Here is a 22090-nt window from a genome sequence, read left to right as displayed (position 1 = left end):
TTTTGTCAAATTCATCAAACTTTCCTGCAATGTGTGCAAATTTGTAAAAATTTTGCAAATTATATTTTGTTCAGCATTTTGATTTTGATTTCTTCAATAATGTGTAACCTTAAATTTGCCTTGCTTCAATGTTCACTCATTTGTTTGTTGGCTTGTTGTGTTGGCCATGCTGAAATATATTTTTGTTTTAAACCTTCGGTATCTGCCAGAGTATGTTCACAATCATTCACTGTATTATACCTTCATTCCAAGATTAACATTAACTTGTGTTACTGTTAGATGTTTTCACATTATAAGCTATTGTTCATCCTTTTGTACGTAATATTTTATTTTTCCTACATCACAACTTATCCTAATTCAATGTACTGCTGTGCCACCCTTGATGTTGGTTATGTACTGTGTTAAGTATCTTCAACATAATTTGTTGATTTAAAATAAATTTTGGTCAACTCTAAACCAAAGTGAATCAGTTATATTTCCTTTAATGTTGGCAACATTGATTCTTCAATACTGTTTTTTTGTAATTTTGTGTAGGCCACACTCAAAGTTTCTTTTGTTTGAATTTGAACATTTCATTTTTCTTTATTTTATAAATATTCTCAAAGTCAGTCTACAGATATTGAAAATATTACAAGTCCATTGTTGTTGTACTTTTTGTAGTTTTCCATTGGCCATTTACAAAAATTCATATCAAATTGAAACAATCTTTGTTTATGATATAAGAGAATCCACAGGTAGCATTTATCAGGAGATTGTGGAACTGACTAACTGTCATATCAAAACATTGTGTGAACATTTTCTCATAATCTATAGTATCCCATATAAGGTCTGCCTCTCTGTGTGACACTGTATCTTGCTGTTACTGTTGCTATCTTCTCTATCCGTCTAGATGCCTTTCCCCAACACTTTTTGTGTGCAAGGTATTTCTAGCACTGCAGCTCTCCTTCACACAGTCTCACACTCACTGAATACTGTAACTGTGTCATGTGATTGTTGGTACACTGGTTTCTTACAGGTGTGTTATTCATGCAATAATGCTTTAAATTGTTATGTTCCTTATCCAGTATTATTTCAAATATTGTCAAAAATTGCCATTGATACATGTTTTTATTTTTATCTCTGATTTTCTTTCACTCACTTAACTTTTGCATTTTTGTTCTCAATCAAATTCCATGTTTCTGCTTGCAGAATGTAATATCAAATTAAATGATCTTAGTCATAATGTAAACCGTGATAACTTTTTTATCATGATCATCCTGACTCTAAATTGCCTAGATTTTGGAATTCTTTTCTGAATTCTCAAAATTATTATGTTGTACAGTTTCCATATGTTGTGTTTTTGGCAAATTAGTCCCTTCACTGAAAAGTGATCATTTACTTTGAATATGATACACAGAATAGATAACTTGCATAGAAAACAATGTAAATTTGTGTATAAAATCACAAATCGTTATTTGTTTGTCTACGCTAACCCAGATAATCCTTACATTTTACACAGGTTATTGGAAACAGCATTTGTGAAGACTATGACAGTGAAATCAGTGTGACTGACAGACTTGGAGATGATGTCACAAGTCCAATCACCATGGTGAAAGACTTATGACACGCTGGATGACATGGAAGATGTCAGAGTTTATGAAGATATGAAGACATACAGCAGACAATGAATATGTCACCCATTCTACAGGTGACCTCCTCCCTGGTAGCAGGGCTCCCGCTACCTATTCGCCAATTCGCCAAATGCGAAAGAAAGTTAAAAATGGCTACAAAAATTCCTGTTTGGCTAATGTAGTGGCTATTGAATTCTTAGACCTCCTCAACAGAAAACTACACCTAACAATAAAATGTTGTAAGATGTTGAAACAGTTTACCCTCCTTCCTACAAAGTTGCAATGTATTGAAACAGTTTAATCTCCTTTCTACAAAGTTACAAATTCCCTGGTACGTAAAACAAACATTGTTGCTGTTCGATACTACAATACATCATGAACGTAAGGTCCATGAATACACTGAGGCCTGCTTTGCCTCTGTGAGTCCTGGATCGTCCTTGAGTCTATCAAAAGTTTTACCTACTTTGCTGTATCAAAATTTGGCCTGCAACTACTCAGTTTGATAGTAAAAACCATAATTTCAAAGGAAACTTTCACAAACGGAGCCATAATACAAAAGAAAAGGAGAAAAACTGAGGTTTTCTGAAAGGTCAAGTCTAGGTCATCTCATCATGTGATGTCATTCATGAAGACCCCCTAATTACACAATAATGGTTCACAAGAAACCACCTAGGGTGGTCCAATAGGTGAAAGGTAATTTTGCTGCCTTTGGCATTCAGCTTGACTGACTCCCATTCGGCCTACTTTCAAACTGCTATAACTTATACAAGAAATTATGTGATTCTGAATGATTTTAATATTTTTGTAGATTCCACCAGTTTAATAATCTAGAAGTGAACATCACCAGACATTTCTTGATGATATCAAAATATCAAATGAAAATATATCTTGGCTAAAATGTTATCATAATCATTAAAACAATGAATGCCCTCAAACAGTGAGTAATTTAAATGAACATATATCGTTGTGTCTTGTTTTACAAGAGTTTTGTTTGGCCCAGCCCTTTTTGTCTCAAGAAAAGTACTTATACTCAAGATGCTATTTCAGCCTGCTTGATCACAACTATGATATACAAGTAAAACCGGGCCCTTAAATACCACAATAATCGTATCTACACTGCCATTGTGCTATACCATAAATGCTGTCTTCTGCATGGAAAATTGTTTTACTTGTGTGGCTCAAACATTTAGGTTATGGAAGACTGCATAAATTTGCCACATGAAAAGCCTGTAACTTATGACAAGCTCATCATACTGTGAATACTAACTGAATGTGGCAGAAATATTCATCTGTACCTCTTGTAATATACACTTAACATTGCTACCAGATTTTTAGAATTCAATTGCTACCTAATTTTATTTCTGGTGTTTAAAGTTTACCACCAAAAATGAGAAAGGATTTCTATCCCTGAAATGTCATAAAAACACAGATTATAAATGCAAAACTAAACACATATTTCGTTAATGTAAAAACCATCATGAACTCATACAAAACATCTTGATTTGTAAAATTAGGGACTCCTGAATGACGAGAAAGCTGTTGCCACACTTGAGATCATAAACTGGCTAAAAGTTACTCAAAATGGCTAAAAGATTTTTGATTTGGCTAATGAGTTGGCTAATCATTTTGGTGACTTAGCGGGAGCCCTGGGTAGCTGTTGCCATGGTGAAGATGTCTTTGGGTTCAACTGAGCCTGAAATTTTATATCGTGTACATATTGTACACACAAACTCAAACGGCCCTTTTCAGGGCCATCACATCCTCCAAAAAGAGAACTACCGTATACTTAACTTGTGTATTTCTAATTTTTTATTTCTTAATGTTCTCAATTTTCAGCCTAATTTCATTCATCATCTTTGTTTTGATTTTGCTTTCTTAATTATCAGATGTGCACCAACTGAAAACGGTAAGTTGCAAGTTAGAATTTGTATCAGTACAGGGCTCAAAATAGTTGTGTGCAAACAATCGCACAGCACTTGTCAGGTTTTGTGTCATGTACCTCCTTCCTGATATATGATATGTACAATGTGGGTATGGAGTGTAGTTTGTCTGTTATATATCTATGGTTATCCATCTCATAATTGCACTCAACTTCCACCTTCTGTATTCTTGGACCACACAGCCATGTTTTTCTCATCTGTGTGTTGATTGTCTTTTCACCAAAGTTCATTTGCAGACTGCAGCCCCAGGTAGACTGAAAGATTCAGTGGTATTGGTACTCTGCCAAATCCAACCCTAACCATGGATGAACATTTAGTGTACAAAGTCTCCGTGGTGAACTCAAACAAATGAAGTACCTTGCACAACTAACTCAACAGGCTTCTCAAAACACACCCTGAAGTTTAGCTTAATTCTAGTGGTTATTGAGTCTGCTAACATAGTAACAAAGTGTGTTATCACTGATCCAGTCAGGGTGACAATATGTAGGCTGTCATCTTACCCCTATATATTGTCAATAAATTTACAACCATACAATTTGATTGGTTCCAACAAGATTTTGTTTGAGAACAGATATTCCATGTACTATACCTTCAGTTGTTGTAGGATTGGAGATATTGGAGCACCCATGCTGGACAGAATCTTTCAGTCCAAGTCACACATGAAGTTGTATATCCAAACGTGTCCAAACGTGTGTATGGCATGTGGACTCAACGCTGTCAACTTGTCCAATTTTCAAAACTCATTTACAATTTGCCACTCAAAGTGAGCGTAAGAAGGATGATTTAGCATGTTCAGGCAAGTATCTTTTTCTTTTTTTCTTTTTTATCTGTCCACCATCCCCATGGAGCACTGAGGAGTAAAGTGCCTTGCTCAGAGGCACAACACTGTGCTAGAGTCTCAAACTCACCGTCCTCCGACAATGAGTAAATTTACTGCGGACCTACCAGGTCTTGAACTGGGCACTTGAACTTACCATCTCTGATAGTGAGTCCGTTACCCTAACCACAGGCCCACGGTGTCTCCCAAATCTGAATGTATGCTAGTTATTGTCAATTCACAGTGTGTACATCAGTCTTGTGATCAACCCCACAGGCGTTATGTGGACCCGGATAGTTTGTAAAAGTGTAGTTTATGCTACGTTCCGATGTTCTGATACGTAGCCTTAAGGCTATGTATCAGTACGTCGGAACGTAGCATAAACTCACAGCAGAAACTACACTTTTACAAACTACCGGTCCACATACATGTAACGCTTCTGATCTAGCCCTACACAAAGGTAAGATAGACCAACATATGCCGGGTTCAACCAGGTATCTCAAGTTCTGAAGTACACACAGTGATTAAGAGTATACTACAAACGGACACACGGACAAGATAGGATCAGTACTTTTACTTAAGTGAATAATTCCTTTTTGCTGTTGTTGTAAACAAAATATTGTATGTATAATATGAATGTTAGAAAGGACAATTCTTGTACACTACAATGAAACCAAATTGTCAGTTTAAAGTTTAATATCATAATCATCAGTTATTTCATCTGCACTCATATTTAAAATGCAGTTGTAGCGTATCTAAACAGAAACTCATGAGTGACCAGATGGCATATTGGCATATCCATGAGCATATCTAAACAGAAACCTTTGTGTGACCAGATGAATATGAGTTGCTATAAGTCTGTTACCAATCATAAGCTATCGCTTGTTTTCGAAATTTATTGTCTTTATGTCAAAAATATAATACAGATTCTAAATACATATTGTGATCCAAAGTCACTTTTTCTGTTTTTTTCTCATTTTCAGACATTTCATGGTATGTTCTAAACTTGGCTTATGGATTGTGTATTGTTTCTAGATATTGGGTCTGGACTCTCTACATTCTTCAGAGTATTTTTTGCACTGAAAGTTAGATACAAGAAGTTTCAGACAAAGTTTGGTGACAAATCAAGGTAAGGGAGATTTCATTATTGAAAGAAGGGTAGGGGTGTTCAATGAATTTGTTTCAAAGTCCTGAAAATAACCTAAACACCTGGCCCCTGGCAAGAAGTCTGCATAAACACACATCCCCCAAACCCAAAATTTTGAGTGAAAGCCCCGTAATTTATTTTATATTTTGTGTTGACATGCATGATCAATTTTCCAAGTGTTAATAAAATAGAGTTTGTAGTAGTATATTGACATTAATGGTACACACATTAATATTAGTGGAAAAGACTCCCCCTCTTGAAACCAGTTTAAATTGATGAAAAGTGACTAAGCAAAATAAACTAGCTTTACCATGCTGAACAATATAGTAGTCTAATAATTGGTTAAAACAACAGACGTTTCATTTATTAAGGTAATATGCACCTCAAAAGTGAAAGACTTACACTGGTTGGTCAATGCATACTCACTGGTTATCAGATCAGTGCATGTACACTGATTGGTCACATGCATGTACACTGATTGGTCCGTGCATGTGCACTGATCGGTCACATGCATGTGCACTGATTGGTCCGTGCATGTTGCACTGATTGGTCCATGCATGTGCACTGATTGGTCAGTGCATGTGCACTGATTGGTCAGTGCATGTACACTGATGGTCACATGCATGTGCACTGATTGGTCCGTGCATGTGCACTGATTGGTCTCATGCATGTGCACTGATTGGTCCATGCATGTGCACTGATTGGTCCGTGCATGTTCACTGATTGGTCCATGCATGTGCACTGATTGGTCAGTGCATGTGCACTGATTGGTCATGCATGTGGTACACTGATTGGTCCGTGCATGATCACTGATTGTCGTACATGCATGTACACTGATTGGTCAGTGCATGTACACTGATTGGTCAGTGCATGTACACTGATTGGTCAGTGCATGTGCACTGATTGGTCCATGCATGTGCACTGATTGGTCCGTGCATGTTCACTGATTGGTCCATGCATGTACACTGATTGGTCTGTGCATGTACACTGATTGGTCTGTGCATGTGCTCTGATTGGTCCATGCATGTGCACTGATTGGTCCGTGCATGTTCACTGATTGGTCCGTGCATGTGCTCTGATTGGTCCAGTGCATGTGCACTGATTGGTCCGTGCATGTTCACTGATTGGTCAGTACATGTATGTACACTGATTGGTCCGTGCATGTTCACTGATTGGTCCATGCATGTACACTGATTGGTCCAGTGCATGTACACTGATTGGTCAGTGCATGTCACTGATTTGTCAGTGCATGTTTACTGATTGGTCAGTGCATGTACACTGATGGTCCGTGCATGTACACTGATTGGTCAGTCATGTATGTACACTGATTGGTCAGTGCATGTGCACTGATTGGTCGTGCATGTACACTGATTGGTCCAGTGCATGTACACTGATTGGTCAGTGCATGTGACACTGATTGGTCATGCGTGTGCACTGATTGGTCATGCATGTACACTGATTGGTCCGTGCATGTTCACTGATTGGTCAGTGCATGTACACTGATTGGTCAGTGCATGTACACTGATTGGTCCAGTGCATGTACACTGATTGGTCCATGCATGACATGTTCACTGATTGGTCCGTGCATGTTCACTGATTGGTCAGTGCATGTTCACTGATTGGTCAGTGCATGTACACTGATTGGTCAGTGCATGTTCACTGATTGGTCAGTGCATGTACACTGATTGGTCAGTGCATGTTCACTGATTGGTCAGTGCATGTTCACTGATTGGTCAGTGCATGTTCACTGATTGGTCAGTGCATGTACACTGATTGGTCAGTGCATGTACACTGATTGGTCAGTGCATGTACACTGATTGGTCAGTCATGTGTGTACACTGATTGGTCAGTGCAGTCACTGATTGGTCAGTGCATGTACACTGATTGGTCAGTGCATGTGCACTGATTGGTCAGTCAGTGTGTACACTGATTGGTCAGTGCATGTACACTGATTGGTCAGTGCATGTACACTGATTTGTCAGTGCATGTACACTGATTGGTCAGTCATGCATGTACACTGATTGGTCGTGCATCCACTGGTCAGTCACTTCATGTACACTGATTGGTCAGCTGCATGTACACAGATTGGTCAGTGCACATTCACTGATTGGTCAGGACATGTACACTGTTTGGTCAACACATGTAAGACGATTATTCAGTGCATGTACACTGTTTTGACAGTGCACTATCACTGAATGGTCATTACATATTTACTGATTGGTCAGTATGTGTTCACTAACCACAGAATGGTCAGTGTATATTCCCTGATTTTTTTCACTGATTGGTTAATTTGTTTGTCACAGAAAAGGATTAGTTCATACTACCGTATACCTTAGATTGCCCATGTACAGTAATTGATCAGTGCAAGTACAGTAATTGATCAGTGCATGTACACAAATTGATCAGTGCAAGTTCACAGATTAGTCACTTCATGTCAGGGTCACATTCACTGACAAGGGGCATTGAGCTCACTTCCACTTACCCAATGTCAGGAGGGGAAATGGTCTCCTGCCACAATGGAACATATCAACCCTTCTTGCTGCTTAGAAATGTTTTTACTACATACCTCTCCTACATATCTTCCATACAATTTTTGTGATTTCCTTAGCAAATACTTGATATCCATGATATGCATATATTACACGCAATACAGTATTACAAGAGGACATCTGTACCCTGGTATGATATATTGTATCGCTGAATTTGATGTACCAGGCTGCCAGGTGTAGTACATTTGTGCATTGCAACAGTTGTCATCCATTTCATACTTCACCTTTGTATTTGATGGACTATATGCATCAAAACGTGATAAAATACACTTGACCCTATCATTTTAGCCTCTGATCAAAGTTCAACAATTTAGTTTCAAGGGAAGGGGTGTTGAAGCAGAGCTTGAAGAATTAAGCTTTTTGTCAGACATTGAGCTTTTGACATCGACCCTTAAAGGGACATGTTTGTGGTTTTAGGTGGAGATGAAATTGAAATAATTATATTTTTTGCAATAAGTTAGCATTATACATCAAAATATGATATGACCATTAAATACGATTGGAACTAATTTTGGAAAATTGGATCTTTATATTTTTCAAATTTCTCAAAAAGTTTTGGATGCCCTATAGCTGAATGTTGCAATATTACAAATTACTCATGAAAACAAGTGCATTGCTTAAAGAGAAAAGCAGATGAGCTTACATTTGTAGATTAAACTGACATTAATTCAGTATCCAATTATCCCAAATTAGTTCCGTTCGTGTGTGTGTGTGTGTGTATATATATATATATATATATATATATATATATATATATATATATATATATATATATATATATATATATATATATATATATATATCCCTTCGTATATTTTTTATGGCACTGTATTGTCAGAATCTTCGCATTGCTCGCGCAACACTTCTAATAGAAGATTTTCTTCCAAGAGTTGCCAGCCTGTACAACAGGAGTTGTCTCAAGGAGGAGGACAACCTAAAATTATCAGACAGTTTCATAAAGCTATGTCAAGACATCCTCAACTTTTTGAAAAATTCAATGTAACACCGAAATACATCATATATAACATAAGACTCAGAATAACTTAAGGTGTGGTGGTACCTGATCAGTACTGCTTGGGGAGCCAAGGCAGTTGACTGTATTGTTTTCAAATCCCTGAAACAGTCGCCTTGGTAAATAACTGATGAACACCTAGGAGATTTTGATGATGTTATTTCTTTGCTGTATATTAATTGTTATAAACTAATCCTGCTGATGTCATATCTTCATCATTCATATGACACAATCATAGAGAACCCATAATGATCTATTGCTTGCACTTGCATGACGTTACTTTACATCATTGCTGTATTTATTTCCATCCGAGTGAATTTAAACTGTTTAACTACTTTTGACTATATATATATATATATATATATATATATATATATATATATATATATATATATATATATATATATATATATATATATATATATATATGAAAATGGTTTGCTTGTCAATGCGGGCAAAGTATAGTGCTCAATGCATTTCTGCAGGGCAGTAATACTGAGATTCTAGGAACTTGTAGTTGTCACTCTACAGGCTGTTTCATGCCCTAAGCAATCATCAGCTCCTGATGATTGCTTAGGGCATGAAACAGCCTGTAGAGTGACAACTACAAGTTCCTAGAATCTCAGTATAATATATATATATATATTATATATATGTATATATATATATATATATATATATATATATATATATATATATATATAATATATATATATATATTGGGGTACAAGCGTGTGCGAATGAAAGTTCGATTGGCTTTTATCAGTTGATGAGTTGTGATAATTTGTAAACATCAAAGGTCGGAAGTGCGATCAAACATGGAATTTCATGAACAAAAAGATCTCGTGGCTCACACTTTCAAACTATTGACGATGAAAATCTTTAACACTTTGTTCCTTTTCAATGTTTGATTCACTCGCCTTATTCTGAAAGTAACAATTCTGTTGCTAAGGGCTTGCTAGTAGAAACCACAAGTTACAGCTTTGTATTTATCACTGCATTACTCATGGATGTTTTGCCAGTGGTTTCCAATCTCAGTAAGTTATTTCAGAGAGATCAGGTAGACTTGTCAGTTTTAACCCTTTTCATGCCAGACAGGATCAAATCCCAATCAGCCAAGTCAGTGAAAAGCGGTATTGAGCCAAAACATGACGTATTTTCACCCACTTGGCTTGGTCTGTTATAGCATCTTTAGTCCAAAAAAATCAAGTTTACAGTATTTATCTTTTCAACAGCTTTCAAATGCACAGTATTATGTTAAAATACACCATGTGGAATATGTTGTATTTCATTAAATTTTAACCATCTTGACCTAGTGGTGAAATATTTACTTGGCAGGAAAAGGGTTAAAGCCAAAGGTTCAGATAGCTACTTCACTGCTTCAGAATGTGTCAGCTAATTCATCTATGATGAAACATCTCACTCAGTTCAAGCAAGATTGTCATGATTTCAAGTACAAGGGAAAAAAGCTGAGATCAACAGGTAGAAATTGTGATAGTGATTATTTGTGCAGTACTTATATTGAGGAGCTGGTTTGTAATTTATTTGACAGATTTCCACAGAATGATATGGATATTTTGCAGTGTTTTGACACAGTGTTCAACTCCCAGTCTGTACTGGTACCTTCAGAAAAATCCCAAGCTATTGTTCCTATGCTAGTGCAGAGTTTGAGAAACTTGTAACTCATTTCAGTGGTAGAATAGATAGAGAAAGGGCCACAGATAGTTTCACTGAGTTTAAGTATCTTTTGCATTGCCATAGGGCCCTTTCTTTCCAGCAATTTTGTAGATTGTTAATGTGTCAGTACAAGGAAGATGATACAGATTTTTGTACTCTAGCTGCAATTGCTGTTGTAATGCCAGTATCCAGTGTTCCCTGTGAGTGAGCTTTCTTTTGCCAGAATAGGATTAAGTCTGCATTAAGAAAGCGTCTACCATCGCTCACTTGTCTAGACTTATGAAGATTTCACTTGAAGGTTAGATCAATTCAACATTTCAACTTTGTACAAGCTGTCACAAACTTTAATGATAAGAAAGCTAGGAGGAAGGCTTTTACATGAAGTGTACTGAAATGATCTTGTGAAATAGAAATATGTTGAAAAGAGTTCCTCAGTTATGTCTTGAATTAATAAATGTGATTTCAAATGTATCCATGTATTTTTGCATTGTAATATTTGGTTGTGGCTGAGTTTGGTTTGTGAGCTGTTGCGTTGCATAAAATGTTGGACCCAACATTTTCACCAGGGTTGGGTCCCAGGGACCTATCAATTCCCAACTCTCTCTCTCTCTCTCTCTCTCTCTCTCTCTCTCTCTCTCTCTCTCTATATATATTATGTGTGTGTGTGTGTGTGTGTGTCTGTGTCTGCTGTGGGACAATAAACACAGGAAATTAAACAGAGAAACTTGACACAAATCTGACACAATCAGACTGTTTGTAAAAATATACATCTCACAATAATCAATTTCCAAAATTGATAGTTTGACAGCGGTTAGTGCAAAAACAGCAAATTTACATGAAATAATTTTGAACTATGATTTCTTCACTGCACATGTTCACATTTTATTCTGCAAATCTAGCACACTGAATGTGTGCGTAGTAATCAAGCAATCGCATGGCCCAGTTAATATGTAGTGCATTCAGAGAAAAGAATTTGTTTTGAACTTGCTTTAACCCTTTGAACCCAGCTGGGACAGAAATGTCCAATGACATCATAGAGTACCAGGGGGTCAGGATGCAAAGGGTTAACAATGGACTTTAAAAGCTGGAGGGATGTTATAAAAACAGAGGATTTACATGAACTGAAATCCAAGTCAGTGTATTATCTTGGTCACAACACATTTCAAACAATGCCTGTGTTACAATGTACTTTACCTAGTGAAATACAGATAATTTGTCTGTGTTGCCTGCATATGCTGTCACCAGCAAGGTTATTTTTGAAAATTCAATTCATGTCTGCTGTGCATGGATCAACCATAATTGCTAACTACACATGTAAAGGAACAGCTTATGATTCAACATCATTAAGGAGGGGAACAAGAAAACTATTTCATTGACAGGAAAATATGAATGCTGAAAAACAAAATTATCATACATACAATTACTGCCCTTTAAGGTAGTGTGTGTCTCAAAGGTGAAAGACGTGAACTTTTGTTCAAACTTCCCTGAATGAAAACTTCAACCATTCTCTTACCAAATCAAAATAAAACTCTTGGGTCACAGTGCAAGTTTGGAATTAGCGAAATAAATAATCCAACATTTTACGATATTTGAAATTCAAAATGGCTGGCATTCCTGTGTTAACTCTCTTGGAGAAAATTACATTTGGATTTTCGAAAAACTAAGACGCTGAAAGTTTTTCTTTCTCCAAGAACTTTTAAATGAGCCCCCACAAGTGGTAGATCAGAAAAGAATTGTTAAAGTTTGAGCGCGACTATGTGTCCCCGGAGCATGTTCTACCTTAAATTCAGAACAACAATTAAAATTGGGCTGAGCAGTGTTACACAGAAAATGGACAAAATACAGTCTTTAATAGTTATAGAGTATGCATAGCAAATCATTTTTAACTACTATAAACTATAGTCTATAGAAGCTATTGGGATGGGTATCAATCCGTCATCCGTCGTAAGTCTGTATATCTGTATGTCTGTATGTATGTCTGTATGTATGTATGCATGCATGCATGCATGTATGTATGTATGTATGTATGTATGTATGTATGTATGTATGTATGTATGTATGTATGTATGTATGTATGTATGTATACCCGTTTGTGAGGATGTCCGTCCACTAAAATATTTTGAGAAACCCAGCACTTACGGACTTTATACTTGTTGTGTAAATGCACAATATGATTATGACAAACTATTTGTCTTTTTTTGATATTGTTGAAAGTATGCAAATTAGCTCAAAAAAGCTGTTTTTGGTAAAAGATGTTCTTTTTCTTCATAACTGCTGCTCAGACAGCTTTGATATTTGGTCAACAAGTTGCTGGAGATGACCTAACTCATATTTGTTCAAATACGATGAAATATGCAAATTTTAAATTTTAAGGCAGTTATTTTCATTTTTGGTCAAAAAATCTTTAAAGATTTTCTTCACAACTGCTAGTCAGACAGCTTTGATATTTGGAAATTAGATCCCTGGGAATGACCTATCTCAGATTTGTTCAAATTATGTAGAAATATGGAAATTTGTATTTTTAGCTCATGTGTTCACACATGAGCTAATGTCGCAGCGATGTCTGTCTGTCTATCTGTGTGTCTGTCTGTCTGTGTGCTCAATATCTCAAAAACAACTCATCTGATCAGAATCAAATCTGGTACACAGATTCAGTTTGCAAATGGCAAGAACCTGCTAATTTTTGGTGGGTGTGGTATGCTCACTTTTGCTTATTTGCATAATTAATGATTTTAGAAAAACAGATATAAATTGAGAACGACTGTACACAATTTGATTAGCTTCGCTACAAATGTGGATCACATCAAGATATATCAGGTTTGAAAGTTATTAAGGGGTGACATGAAAGGTAGTTGTTAATTTGCATATTTAATGAACTTTCCTAATTAGGGATATTTATCTGAATTTACACTTTTTAAAAATTCACGAAACTTGGTATGTATATTGAAGATACTATGATTTAACATTATTGAAAGTCATTAAGCATTTTTACTTCAGCCAATTCCTAATATGCATATTTAATGAACTTTCCTAATCAGTGATATATATCAGAATTGACTGGACTAAAGTTGATGAAACTTGCAACATATATTGAAGATATTATGATACAACATTCTTGAAAGACATTAAGCATTTTTACTTCATCCAACTCCTAATTTGCATATTTAATGAACTTTTGAAATTAGGGATATATATTTGAATTGACATGACCAAAGCTGATGAAACTTGCTATGTACATTAAAGATACTATGATATAACATTATTGAAAGGCATTAAGCATGTTTACTTTTAATAAATTCCTTATGAGCATATTTAATTAACTTTCCTAAGTAGAGATATATATCTGAATTGACTTGACTTAAGTTGATAAAACTTGCTATGTACATTGAAGATACTATAATATAACATTATTGAAAGTCAATAAGCAGTTTTACTTCAGCCAATTCCTTATTTGCATATTTAATGAAATTTCTTAAGTAGGGATATATATCTGAATTGACTCGACCAAAGTTGATGAATCTTGCTACATATATTGAAGATACTATAATACAACATTCTTGAAAGTCATTAAGCATTTTTACTTCAGCCAATTCCTAATTTGCATATTTACTGAACTTTCCTAATAAGGGATATTTATCTGAATTGACTAGACCAAAGTGGTGAATATTGTTAATTATGTTGATCATAACACTTTCAATGAAGTTGAAAACATGTGGCAAAGGTTCAAATTTACACATAACTGCAATATATAATGAAACACGTGAGCATTTTCAGTTCATATCTGATTAAGGCATTTTTGTCATTTTGGTCAAAATTTTGTTTCACAAAAACCACTTGTCTTATAGCTTTGATATTTGGTATACAGCTTCATAGGGATGATCAAAATGTGATATATATTCAATTTATGATGAAATCTACAATTTTGTATTTTGGGGGCAATTTTTGCCATCATTGGTTAAAAAATTTGTTTATCAAAAACTATTTGTCTGATAGCTTTGATATTTGGTATACAGATTCCTAAGGATTATTCTAAAGCCCCAATAGCTGCTTATGTGTAATAAACCGATCTAAAAATATCCTCCGTTTTCCATGAGTTTTCTTTGAATAAGACCCACTAAAGAGTGAAAAAGTGAGCATGTAAATTCAAACGTTTTAACATCACTTTAGATTTCCCGCGATTTTCAAAAACTAATCGTCTGACAGAGAAAGTAAAGACTACAACAACAAAATGTTGGCAATCGTGTGTTGTGCATTCAAGTAAATTGCATCATGCTTGTTTCTTTTATGATAACGATGTGTATGTGCTGGAAATACTGCATCTTTTGTACTTTTCTGTAGGGTGCCATATTATGAGTGTGGAACCGGTTTATTATTTAATCTGTTGAAACGTGTAGGTATGGTCCAAGTCAGCAGTGATACATGCCCTTCAGTTAGCTCATTTACACAAACCAACTGCAGTTTGAAAATAAAATCATGAAAATAATGCATAAAATTTGCAGCTATTGGGGCTTTAATATTATGTATTGAGATCGTGATAAAATCTGCAATTTTGTATTTTTGGGGTAATTTTTGCCATTTTTGATCAAAAATTTGTTTCTCAAAAACTGCTTGTCTGATTCCTTTGATATTTGGTATACAGGTTTCTAGGGGTTGTCTCAGTGTGATATATTGAAATTGTGATGAAAACTTCAAACTTATATTTTTGGTCAATTTTTCCCATTTTTGGTCAAAAACTTTGTTTCCGAAAAGTTATCCATCTGATAGCTTTGATACTTGGTTTATAGGTTTCTAGGGTTTATCTTGATATGATATATTGAAATTTTGATGAAATCTTCAGTTTTGTATTTTTGCAGCTATTTTTGCCATTTTTGGTCAGGCCATCCCGAAATGAGCTATCAAAGATATCAACCTTCTTCATCAACATGTGTCACAAATAGTTATTCTCTACATAACACGGTGGAGCTCTATCGGCTGTTAGCTCGTTTGTTTCTGCTATACCACTGGTCAGACAGCTTGGATATTTGGTAAATAGTTCCCTGAGGATGACTTATAGAAATAGCTCAGTGGGGCTTCTCAAGAGATGTAATTGGATGGCTTGCAACAGTCTAAAAACCCACTTAGGTTTTTGAGTAGTGCTATTTTCTCATTGATATAAGTGATGGACATCCATTTATGTACTACAGTGATTGACATCTGGTTATACATATAGAAAGTATGGAATACATTCACAGCTCATTCAAATACTGTATTCAAACTTGTAAATTGACACTTTGAAATTCCATATTACAACTGACATGTCGAAAATAAAAAAAAACCACCAGAATAACTGTTTAAATCTGTCTATCTATCTATCTACATACATCACATACATTCATACAAACACACACACACACACAACACACACACACACATACACATACACACACACACACACACACACATATATATATATATATATATATATATATAATATATATATTAGGGGTCAACCACTTTTGATATCCGCAAAAAACTTATCCACTGCTTCCACCCCTTGTTGAAGCAATTGATCTGTCCCTTAAATAAGATGAAATTGTGAATACTGCTCATTTTCTGTGAAATATTTGTAAATTACATTAATATGGTGGTATGAAAAATTGGGTCAATAACTCACCTTGATGAACTCGTTCTAAATCACTCTGTAATGTACCAATGACTACATTTCTTGCTTCACTCTTTTCCTTCAGAGGTGTAGTCTGGTTAGTCACGTGTTCCCTCTGCGTCAGCAATTTCTGGCCGGCTTCATGTAGGACAGCTTTTTGCTGTTTTGAGTGTTTGCTGGAGTGTATTTTCAGATGTACGAAGTCCGAGATTGTCTCATTCATACTTCCACCTATAGAAGTGAGTTCAGCATTTAAAGTCGAGTCGACTCTGTCCCTTTTACTGAAGGATTCCCACAGTTTTCCTCTACGGACATGGACATCCAGTCGTACTTTGTCGCGTTTCGTTGCAAAAGTCATTCTATGGAGATGTAATTCCGGAATTTTGAGGTCATCTCTACTCAGTAATCCGGAGTGGTTTTGACCGTCGCGTATTTGTATTTGCGAAAGTACAAGATTTAGACAGTCCACAGTATGGTTTCGGTCAACATTCCTAGGTTGTCCAGATTTGAGTTCAGTTATTGCGGCAACACTGCGTCGACGGAGTGGGCTTGTCTGGGAACCTATTGAGGAATGTGTAGAGCACATAGAAAAATGTGACGCCAGAATAAGTATCAGAGTCAGAAAAGGATCAAATCAAACGCGACCAAAACCTAATTACACAAAATAAACATAGCCCAATACTGACCCTGCTAAAAATGTCTTGGCCGATCTTAACCGGCCAAAACATATATAGACGTGCACTGTAACAGGAATGTGATATTCGGGGTGATAATTATACGGAATACAAACTAGCTGTAATGAGTTTTTCTTGATCGCAGTTTGAAGACTTCGACAATACATGTATGCCACTAATATTTCTGTGTCAAACTTTGATACTTGCGGTGATTGTGTTGCCAAATGTTTTCATCCACAGATCTTTCGACGTTTGATGCAGCTCCTTTCACTTCAAAAGTAAAATATTATTAAATTTTCAAAAACACTGTTCAAGAAACTTTTCTATGGTACAGTATGATAAAACAGTCAGTAACTTTTTTATTGAAATTCTTCTCTCGTAAACAACATTTTCATAGAGTGAAAATGCGATGTGAAAATTATGATTTGACAAATTGACAAGGCAATGTCGAAATAGTGGATTTTTCGAATTTTTCCACAACGAAGGACAACTCAAATTTTGGGCTTGCATGGCAATTCGTTTGTAATAAACAGGGGGCTTGTCGTGGCTTCGGGGAATGGCCTGTTACCCCACTGCCAGGACGTTGTCGGTCGCCCGGCATCTGAGAGCTCCATGGAGCATGCAGGTTTACGAATTAACCTGTGCGGTGTGCGGTAACATGCCTGCTAAGGCTCGTTATAAAATAAGGTTCACTACTTGTTTTACACAGAGATCTGTGTTAATGTCTTTTTATTGCACAATAAGGCTTTTTGTAGTTTGGAGATGGCGAAAGTGTTAGCTGAGGAGAGAATACCTCCGTATGTACTGTTATCACTGTTGATATTTACGCCGAACTTTTCGTGGATCGGGCAATACATGTGTGTGGGCCAATAAAATAAAAAAATCCGAATGCTTTTATATTTCAGAAATACATGTGTTTGTCCCTGTTTATTATTGTCAACTTTTATTATTCAGAGATCATAATTGGTAATAACTTCCAACAACGAGCTGATTAAATTACAGTTTCTCACTATATGATCAACATATCAAAATCAACAAACTGTAAAGGGGTCATTACCTGTCAATAGCGGTATTTCCCTCTTACAAGTAAATACTCCTGTACTGGAATGTAGATATCAAGGGTTAGGTAGTGAGCTTGAATCTTGCTGAGTAGTGATGTTGTAATGATTGTAGAATGGATGGTTTTGTCCAGTCGTCCACTGGTATACTCACTCCACAGGGCTTCCAGTGCTTCTGATGATCCACAGTTCGTCACGTATCGCAGACAGCCCCCTTGAACTTCCTTCACGTGGACATCTTTGTGCGTCCCGCTCAAAACTTTCCCAATCCCTTCGGTTGCGGGTCTGCTGCCCTCGATTTTATGAAATTTTTCTGTAACATCTGTCATAGATGAACCTTCAACTGCACTACCATACGAGGTTTCAATTTGAACCGCAAGGGAACCTAACAAATCAGATCAATTTAATTCTTTAATGGCGTGAAATCACTGACTTAAAATCCTTTACGATGATGCTGGGTAAATTACCCCTTGGCAGCTGACTTTCTGAAATGTATATATGCTCTGTCAATACTTTCTGAATGATAATATTTTGTAAAGAACAACTTAACACCATGGTCACGTAATGACTCTTGCCAAAATAGATTACTGTCATATGTGCAAGTGGATGCACTTTTTGATACACTCTTTTAGTCAATACGAGAGAAATTTAATGAATAGTACGCGTAAAGTGGGATAGTTGTTGTTGCAGTGACGCCTTTTCATTAGCATGGCGAATTCAAAGATTTTACGGCTTCGGCTACCTCTAGAAGTGGAAATTAAATTAAATTTATACTTTACTCATGAATTGTGATTTTCTATTTGCTTTACGATAAAAAGCCTTCTGTCTTCTCTTGTTCAGAATTTAATGCAAGAACATATATAACGAATGTGAAAAGGAATTATCACTTTGTTTTCACATGCACTTACCGGGTTTCCTACTTTGTCCAGACGAACTTTGTTCAGCTACAATAGCTTGCATTGAAGTGGATGGAATAGTGCTTGCCCTTGTGGTATCGGTATCTACATATTACAGAAATCGAAAGCCAGACAGAAAAGAAGACTGAGTACAAAAAAAACCCACAGAGTGAACTTTATCGAAGAAATCTTGTACTTAAAATTACGCAGCGTCACTTTGTTCATTCACCAACTCGAGAAACGTACATATTTTTTTCATTAGGCGTAGACACAGTGCATTTGTTCTTCAAGATTGTAGACCAGAAAATGTTGATTGATTATATGATTATTCACAAATATGTCTGTGTGTGAACCTATTTGGACAGGGGAGGGTCTTACCTGTTCTCAAAAGATCACTGGTTGATTCTTCTGGCAGCTGAACGTATTGTTGAATACAATTGAACAATTTTGAGTTCGTTTTCTGTACTTCGTTCATCACCTTATTCTTCATGATATCTCTAACCCGGGAGGCATAATTCAGATGCGTTGCATAGTTTTTGATAACATCTACTATTTTTTCCTTCAACTCGTCTAATTTGCCCCGCATGTCAACAACCATGTTGTGATGAAAATCAGGAAAATATTTCTCGATGAAATAGTCGCTTTCTGACGCTAAGGGAACAATGATTGGTTTACCCCTGGCTATTGTTGTCAGGGTCACATTTAAAGAATTTATCGAAAGCTGTGGTAGTATGATTAAATGTGAAACATCAATTTCGCTTGAAAGCTTTTCCTTAGTAAAGCCGTCGCTAAGAATCCTGAGTTTAGCGTGGGGTTTTAAACGCTTACTGACGGTTTTATCATCATATTTTTTCATACACATAATTTTCCACTTCGGTGGTTCTTGTTTGCCAAATTTATCGTAGCTTTCTGCCACTAAATTCATGGAATATGGAAGTATATCATTATGCGTCATATACGATGCATAGCAGTTTTCGATCGGAGTCAAAATTTGGAAATTTCGTGTTTGCGGTATGTTGCTAAAGGTTTGAACTTCGAAATGACTGATTGCTGGCAGTGGTAACAGCATTATGTGCTTGGTTAATCGTGAACCAAATCTGTCTTGGAAAAATTCAAACGTTTTTTTACCAATTGATAATACCGCATCAGCATGTAAATTTTGGTTATCAAGCCATTTATAATTCGATTTAGTGAATTCTTTATCGTACGTAAACATGTTGTCGGGTAATTCGTCTGGGCACCACACGTTGACATGGAAATATTTAGCAGCAGATAAAACATCTTTTTTAATATTGAAGGCGATAGAAGCCGAAACGAGTCCAAACCCAAAAACAAATTTCAAATTTTCAATTTTGTTCAAATTTGGGAAAAAAGTGTTATGGGCTACAAGCCAGAGATAATTTGGTCTTAATGTTTCATATTCGCGTTTTGTTTCAGGAAAAATTAAATTTACTCCTATACGCGTAGCCTCGCGGACCACTTTGTCATCTGCTTCTAATACCGTACAGTAGATTACAAATCCCCATGTTTGTAGCAGTCCGATGATTAGATACAACGCAGCTGCAATGCCACCGTGGATCGGAGAGCCCCATCTGTCTATTACAAGAAGAGCCGCCGGGTGGATTAGGTCTTGAGTCATTCTCTACGAGGCAAAACAGAAATTGTAAATCAAGAAGTCATATTACAATGTTTCCAAAGCAATAATGCACCCCCTCCCGGCCCATAATGGACGAAAGCAAACTTTACACGACATAATGTACGAGGCGAAGCCGAGTACATTATGAAGTGCAAAGTTTGCTTGAGTCCATTATGGGCCGGGAGGGGGTGCATTATTGCTATTATTTTATAGTTTTGGCAATGCCAGTGAATTTGTAGTTGTAGAAAACGAATAAAAAAGGAAATTTAAACTGAGTTTGAAGCCAGTGAGCGTCGTCCAGCATGATCGGCCCTGACTCCACACTGCACAGTGCACTGCACTGAACACGCACGTTCAGCACAAAAAATGACCAGCACTTTCACGGTTCATTTTGAATTGAAAAACGATGTATTTTCGAAGGAAATGAAAAGTAACTGCATCCCTACCGTCTATATCAAACTTGAAACATCACCTTTAAATATCATGCCATTCAAAAAGTCGACACGGTGAAATGCCAGAGATGAAGAAAACGGAATGTTCATGCATCGACATCAGTATGATCAGCGAGCTGCATGGTATCAGCTGATCAATACGATCATTATTATGTTGCTAGTAGTACAGCATTCATTGCTAACGATATCAACAGAGTTCAACATTGTTATTCAAATGTTTATATTTCAATAATAATTGTGTCTATAAATTGAATTTTCGATGGCTTCTTGAGAAGAGCTATTTTATTTCGGCGAACGACAGAACTTGACGTAAACGGGTGCTTGAAAGGTACAGTTGACAAACATACTGGAGGGTTTCGGTACCGTCGCGATATCGAGAACAAGGCAAGGTAAAATCACAGACATGGAGAAAAAACGATGAATGAAAGTTGTCTCCGATTACAGTCGATGCATCAGAATTAGGTGGCCGAGATGTTAGATCAACGGAGAGTCCACGGTCGTCATGATTGTTGGTAGTAGCTGACCTTGGACCGAGACTTTGAATGGCTCCGTAGTATGTCCGTAGACACTTCCGGTTTTTTACATCCATGATGACAGCAAGCTGCCGTTGTTGGCTCGTTTACGGCTGGTTCGAGTAGCCTTTCACGCTTGCATCGTTTACATGGCCACTGACATGCATAATATGCCATGTGTCAAACCCAGTATCGTCTAGGAGTTTGCAAACGTACTGAGTTCTGTTTCACCTATACGGCAACGAAGCGAACCATGTTGTAAACAAACGTAGTAATACAACCAGCGTATCGGACGGGGACTGCATGCTGAGCGCCAGCCAGACAGACGACAAATGCGTGCGCGAGGACTCAAAAAATGTGATAAATCGTACAGTAAGACATTATTATCAATATTGTGCACGATTATCAAGATTTATAGTTTTGTGTATTACATGGTTTATCCGATATTTTCCCTCCTTTTAAATGCGCA

At 36.5% G+C, this 22090-nt stretch overlaps 1 protein-coding gene across 1 annotated transcript in view; it reads right to left on the bottom strand.

The window, feature by feature from the left end:
- Nucleotides 1–22090, bottom strand: part of LOC139129688 (uncharacterized) — a 146102-nt gene that overhangs the window by 4108 nt on the left and 119904 nt on the right. The window contains exon 6 of the mRNA XM_070695363.1: nucleotides 16406–16954. Coding sequence (XP_070551464.1) covers nucleotides 16406–16954 — 549 coding nt within the window. The remainder of the gene's footprint in view (nucleotides 1–16405; nucleotides 16955–22090) is intronic.

Source organism: Ptychodera flava, chromosome 3, assembly GCF_041260155.1.
Source record: "Ptychodera flava strain L36383 chromosome 3, AS_Pfla_20210202, whole genome shotgun sequence".
In the NCBI taxonomy this organism is placed as follows: domain Eukaryota; kingdom Metazoa; phylum Hemichordata; class Enteropneusta; family Ptychoderidae; genus Ptychodera; species Ptychodera flava.
The sequence above is the reverse complement of the archived record's forward strand: the minus strand, read 5'-3'. Positions and strand labels throughout refer to the sequence as shown.